Raw genomic sequence first — 6,638 nt, forward strand, 5'->3', positions numbered from 1 at the left:
TTATGATTGTTCTGAAGTCAGAAGGATTAATCTACATGATACTGTTAGATAATTTATGACATGATATAAAACTTTATATGAAAGTACCAAATCATTCATGGTAAAGAGAAGGCTTACTCGGCTTTTAGAGAGGAGAAGTGATTAAATTTGCTCAAAAGGAGACTCCCACAAAGCCAGGTACGTACATCTTTCTCTTGAAACATGAAAGCCATGTCCATCAAAACGTGGGTACTTCACTGAGGCATTGCGTGGCTTCAAATCTTCACCAAACTGAATATAAGAAAAAACTCAATTGTCAATTCTGAGTATAAGAAAAAAAGAAGAGGTAACCAGACCATTTCTATTATATATTTTAGACACGCACACAGCTTGAGAAGACTTTTTACAGAAAAAACAAGACAATTAAGTAGTGATGACAATAGTAGTGGAGCCATAAATAAGCGTATACAAACAAAGTAGAAAACCTTTCAGACCAAACAAAGAAAAAGAAAACTCAGAGAGAAGCTTACTTACTTCTGATATCTGAAATGTGAGAAATCTTGGGCCATTCTTCGCAGATGTGCTTGGTGCATCTTTGTTTTAGAAGTGGACAACCAGAAACATATAGATGCTGTAATTTGGTGAGGCGTTGCATTGCTTCGAGAGAAGGTAGATACTTGAGATTCTCACAATTCAAAATTCTCAGGTCCACGAGAGATGCAAGGTTGCCCAGCCACTCTGGTAAAGTCTCCACTCCTTTGAAAGAACTTATAGTCAACTCTGTCAGCGAAGTCAAGTGTTGAACTTGTTGAGGAAGAGACTTGAGCTTAGGCCACCCGTCCAACGCTAATGATACAAGTTGTTGGGATGGAACTTGAAAATCAGGGAAAGAGTCGAGGTCCTCCCAGAAAGGACCTAAACACAAGTCCTCCAGACGAGCGAGGCAGCTCAGCCCTGTCAGTAGAAACTTCAATTTGTCACAATGACTAACCTTGAATCCACGAAGGGATGTGCATTCCTCCAATCGTGGAATACTCTCCAGATTACGGAATTTCGAAATACACAACTGCTCCAGAGACACCGGGATATGAAACTCACTCACCGGACTTTCTATCCCCGCACTTTCTTCAATAGACAATGCACGGAGGGATGTGAAACTGCGGAAATCTGGAAGAGATTGCAGACCGTCGCAGTTCTCTATACACAAATCCTCAAGACATGGATTCAAATCCGTAGAAAATGTAATGGATGCTAGCTTGGGGCATTGGCTTACTTTCAACTCCTGAAGCGAGGGACAGTATTCTGGGACAGCCAAGGAAGACAGATTATCGCAGTACTCAACTTTCAATTTACTGAGGGATGGGAGGACTCGTGTAAACGAAATGGTCGCTAGATTATCGCATCTGTATACATGTAATAGCAGTTTTCAATCCCGCTCGGAAGGGCTGATAATCCATCACAGAATACAATAATCAATTCCCGGAGAGATGGAAGGCCCTGTGAGGATGTTGGGCCAATACTAGATAATGCCTTACAGCCGACAATCTGCAGTTCGCGGAGGGATGAAAGGCCCTCTAGGCCAATACTAGATAATGCAATACAGTATTTAATCTCCAATTCCTGTAGAGAGGTGCAATGATCGAGTTGGCCAATACTAGATAATGCATCACACCTTTCAATCCGCAGTTTGCGGAGGGATGAAAGGCCCTCTAGGCCAATACTAGATAATGCTTCACAGCTGTTAATCTCCAATTCCTGTAGAGAGGTGCAATGATCGAGTTGGCCAATACTAGATAATGCATCACACCATTCAATCCGCAGTTCGCGGAGGGATGCCATGCTGCAGGGAATTGGAATGAACCCAATTCTTGGACAACATAGTATCGTCAACTCCTCCAAGCAAGGGAACACCTCTACTTTTGTCATCGTCGTTGTGGGTGCTTCCATCCATTCAATTAGCTCAAGGCAGTAGGAAATGCTTAATGTTTTTAGTGCTGGAAATAAGACTATCGTCTCCTTCTCTCGTGTAGCCTCGTAAACAAGGTCATAACCATAAATTTCACTTCCAATGCGTTTTAGGTTATGCATACCCTTTATCTTCACATCTCTAAGGAACGGTAGATGGCCTAGTATCGGGAGTTCTTCACATTCGCTACAGCGATCTAGGACGAGATTCCTCAAGTTGATCAAGTTTTGCATCTCCCTTGGAAGCTCGTTCATATCACAATTCTGCATCCGCAATGTTTGAAGGTTATAGAGCTTGCCAATTGACTTGGGAAGTGCTTTGATTCCTGTATCTGAGAGGTCTAGATATCTCAAGTGCTTCAGCTTGCCAAATGACTTTGGCAACTCTTTTATATCTGCTGTATCAAAACTTAAGACCCGCATTGCTTTGAACTTGGAGGAAACGATATCTGGGACCTGGTCATTTGAAAATAGTGAGCGCAATCTCCCAACAGTTACTTCTGACATGTTTTCTAGTGTTGAAGGAGGTCGACTACGTGCAACATGTCGAACATCATCATTCAACTCCTGTGTCAAGCGCTCACTTTTGGACACTTTTTCTGCAAGATCATGCACAAGATCGTGCATTGTGTACTTCGTAATAGTGCCTCTTTCAATTACCTTTTGAATTAAGGAATTGTTTAGTAGAATGTTAAAATACTCTTTGCCAGTATCCTCCATCACATGATGATTTTCTACAGTTGAAGTCTGGAGTAATCCTTGAGCCATCCAAAGCTGGATCAAATTATCTCTTTCAATTTCGAAATCTTTTCTCAACATTGAGCAATATGCAAAACATTGTTTCAATGGCGATGGCTCCAGATTATCAAAACTCAACTTCAATACCTTCATGATCCTGTCCTCCCCTTCACGTAGGTCCCATAATCTATTGTCTCGAATTGACGACCATTCAGCAACTGTACTAGGTCTTGCAGCAACTTCACTAGCTTTTGAGCGCAGTAGGCTTCCCAAAACCTGTAGTATATGATACAAGAGTTTAGATTTAAGATTAAGACACAAATTAAGTCAAACGTTAAAATGGTTATGAGATTAAAATCATATTCTTATAGTTCTAACTTTTTCTATTTGGCTTCTGTTTTTTTTCCTGTGTCCACATCCGTTGCCTTGTATGTTATTTCAGAAACAGAAATATTCTCTACTGAACGCTAAGGCCTCTTGATCAAATGAAAAGAAAGCAATATGAGTTAGAGTTATCTTGTATTATAATTTCAAGTGAGATGCATCCAAATAAAATCTACAAAGCAAATATATATGTAATATAACGTGTTCTCAATGAAAAGAAACAAGTGGAATTTTTGTTAATAACTTGATATCATATGAAATTTAGTACCTTTGCAACCAAGGGTACCCCTCCACACTTCTCAGCAATCTCCCTCCCAATTCTTTCTAGTTCTGCATCATTTTCGTCTTTTAAAGCTCTTTGCTTTATAATGGACCAACAATCCTCCTCTGATAGCTTTGTCAACTCAGGTCTGGGGAGTGTTTCAGCAATAGTTGACACATTGGTGCTACGGGTGGTGACGATAATGCAGCTTCCGGGTTTAGAATTCAGCTTTGACAAACAACTCATCAAGCTATCCCACTTTTCCTTCTCTTTATTCCAAACATCATCGAGCACCAGAAGATATCTCTTCCCTGTTAGCTTCTCTCTCAGAGCTTCAAGAATTGCATTTTGGCATTTCATTCCAGCCTTTTCAGGTACTACAGTGTCTACCATCTGACTTAAAATCGTAAACACTTCAAAAGTGTTAGACACACACACCCATATTCTTTTATCGAAGTGTTTATCTATGTCAGGTTCATTGTACACTGATTTAGCCAAAGTAGTCTTCCCCAGGCCAGCCATTCCCACAATGGCCATAACTGAAAGATTCTTCTGCTGATTGTCGGAGCTGATCAACGTCGTAACTATCTTTCTCACAGCGTCTTCCCTTCCAACAACTTTTTCTTTTTCACCATTCTCAATCTCAAAAAATGCATCAGTTTGCACTCGATCTGGTCGTCGCCTTGAATCTCCTTTTTTGGCAACCAAGATGATTGCAGGTGCCTCATTCTTAAGCTCCACCAGAGAATCATTGATCTTCTTAATCTTATGCGCCAGATTGAAACGAAACCAAAGAGGATTGGAGGCAGAAAGGAAGTTGAGTACCTTTCTGCAAAACATCTTCTGCGGAAACACCATGTCGTTTCGCAGCTCCACTTGTTGTCGGAGAAGTTCATACTCGAACTCATCCAAAACATCATCTGCGTCTTCAGCTACCTGTTTAAGTTTCTTGACCCATTCCTCTACTGCCTTGCCCCGATCATCTAGTCTCTGATCCGCAGCACTGCCTAATAAATCTTGAATGTAGGATAAGGACTGTCTGAGCTTCTCCAGTTCGGCCTTGAACCCCCATGCAAGAGCAATTTTGTTAGCGGCAAGAGAAGACACCTTGCTCAGAATCCCCTCAGCAGCGAAAGTGAGCACTGATTCAACTACCATCTTCCACCTCACGAACTCGGATCGAGTTTTTCCACTGGTGATCGAGTTCTACAATTAGATTTGAGAGGACTGACCGACTGAGGCTGTGTGGCTGTTATCTTACTTTGCTGTTGAGGAAAGTTTGTTGGAGTTGGAGTTGGAGTTGAAAGTTTGTTGGCTGTTATCTTACCTTGCTGGACAGAATAATTGAGGAAAGTTTGTTGGAGTTGGAGGAGGACCTTGACGAAGACTTTACTTCCATAATTATTGACTTCTCAGTCTACCTGTAATAATACTCTCTACTCTAGTTTTCACTTGCAGTAAATGGAATTTTTTCACTCTTCTGTATAAATGGATGATTTTGCATTGCATCTTAAGATTCAAGAATTTAAAAAAGAGCCACCTAAAGGGTTCTTTATGAACACTCAAGAGGCATATTCTCATGTGATGCAAGGCCTAGTAAAGAGTTGACCTTAGATTAGCTTAACCTCTCCAAACGCAGATAAGAAGCTCAACCTCTCTTTCTTTTCCTCATCAATCAAAACGTAACCCCTCACTGTAAGCTTCAAGTTCCCATCTCAGTCGTTTCTGAGGATCGAAAATGAATCAGAACGTGAGTGCTCTTATGATCGGCTTGGCGGGTGCAACGATCACCTTGTCTGCTTATTCTCAGACTGTGGTGTCTTCAACTCAGTGCATCACAGTCGGCCTCCTCGTTCTCATGTTTGGCTTGGTTGTCAAGGAAGGTTTCATATCCTTTTAGCTCCATATCTTCGATCTCCCCTGAGTTGGTTTCACTTTCAGCCGGTTTTTCTTAGTTAGAATTGTATCCTTGCTTTCCCTTATACATGAATGAACAATTTATGTGATGGAATGGTGTTTTTGTTTAACTTTATTTGATGTATTGATGTAGATGCACAATTTTGTTCGAGATCAGTGATATTGTAAATGTATTTCCTCTTAGATAAAGAGCAAAGATCCAGAACGTTTTCGTGCCAATTCAACAAGCTGCTTAAATAGTTGTATGCTTTTAGTTTCCACCTGCAAGATTAGCGCCTTAGGCAGAATCTAAACTTTGGTATGCGTAATTAGCAATTACATGTGTTGCAGTATATGCGTATTTGGTATTCAATCCCACCACAGATTCCAAAACCAACTATAGAGATGACATGAAGCACTCCATACAAAATGATATGCATTACATGGTTAATTTGTCAGTCAATGAGCCTCTTGATATTTTTTCTTCCCTAATTTAGTCCTCTATTTGTAATTCCTTTGCATATTGGTGGTGCCATGATACTTACTGTGTTGTTAAATTTTAAGGACGAGTCTAAAGGTCCTAGAGGGAGGGGGGGGGGGGGGGGGGGGGTGAATAGGCCTTTTTCAGATTTTTGATTGCTTCTGCAACTGAGGATAGCAATGACTTGTGCTATCCCAGGTTGACAGGGTGCGAGTTGAAATAGTAAGAGACAGCACAATAAACAATGAACACAAAAATGTTTTTTACTCGTAGAAACCCTGAACTCAGGGAGAAAAACTGCGTGCCCCTAACTCTTAAAGGACAAAGCTTTCCAATATGTAAACCACTTCTTACACAATAGTTGCTCTAGGGATACAACAGCTCACTGCTATCCTACCTAGTCTGAATACTAGTCTAGACCTATACTACTAGTTTCTAAGCAGCAACAAATGAAAGTTCTTTGAGAAGTCTTGTTCCTGAAACCAACTACAGAGTAGGTGTCTCAACTTTGAACACTTCTTGGGTTGATTGCACTACCAACATCTCTCATGGTATGCAATGATGCAATGAGTTCATGAAAAGATTTTTTCGTCCAAGCTCTAAGGTTTATAATCACAAGGAAGACTTAGAGCAGCATGGACTTGCAAGCTGAAGACCAGACTCAATAAGAAAACGTAAAGCTACTGTTTTCAACAACAACCGAGCATAGCCAAAGCTATAACAATATATAGGCAAAAGAGACATCAAGGAGATGATGTCAGCTCATCCATCAAGTTGTCTCAGAAAGGGTTTTGGACACAAGTAAATAGCTATCGTACTGAAAGTGATGTAACCAAAGGAGAGTGGACAACAGCCAACTCAATGAGACAAATAACCCTTTCCAAAAACAAGTTCGATTCAAAAAGGGAGCAATAAGGTTATAGAACCTCTTAC

At 40.6% G+C, this 6,638-nt stretch overlaps 1 protein-coding gene across 1 annotated transcript; it reads right to left on the bottom strand.

Annotated features, from left to right (window-relative positions):
• Nucleotides 1-505: 505 nt before the first annotated feature.
• On the bottom strand, nucleotides 506-4,557 carry LOC101294391 (disease resistance protein RGA2-like). Its single transcript, XM_004306085.1, has 4 exons — nucleotides 3,335-4,557; nucleotides 2,830-2,958; nucleotides 1,652-2,604; nucleotides 506-1,382 (listed from the first exon to the last, which is right to left on the bottom strand). Exons 1-4 carry the CDS (start codon nucleotides 4,484-4,486, stop codon nucleotides 506-508), a joined length of 3,111 nt encoding a protein of 1,036 aa, XP_004306133.1. The 5' UTR covers nucleotides 4,487-4,557.
• Between the last annotated feature and the right edge of the window lie 2,081 nt (nucleotides 4,558-6,638).

This window comes from Fragaria vesca, linkage group LG6, assembly GCF_000184155.1.
Source record: "Fragaria vesca subsp. vesca linkage group LG6, FraVesHawaii_1.0, whole genome shotgun sequence".
Taxonomy (NCBI): domain Eukaryota; kingdom Viridiplantae; phylum Streptophyta; class Magnoliopsida; order Rosales; family Rosaceae; genus Fragaria; species Fragaria vesca.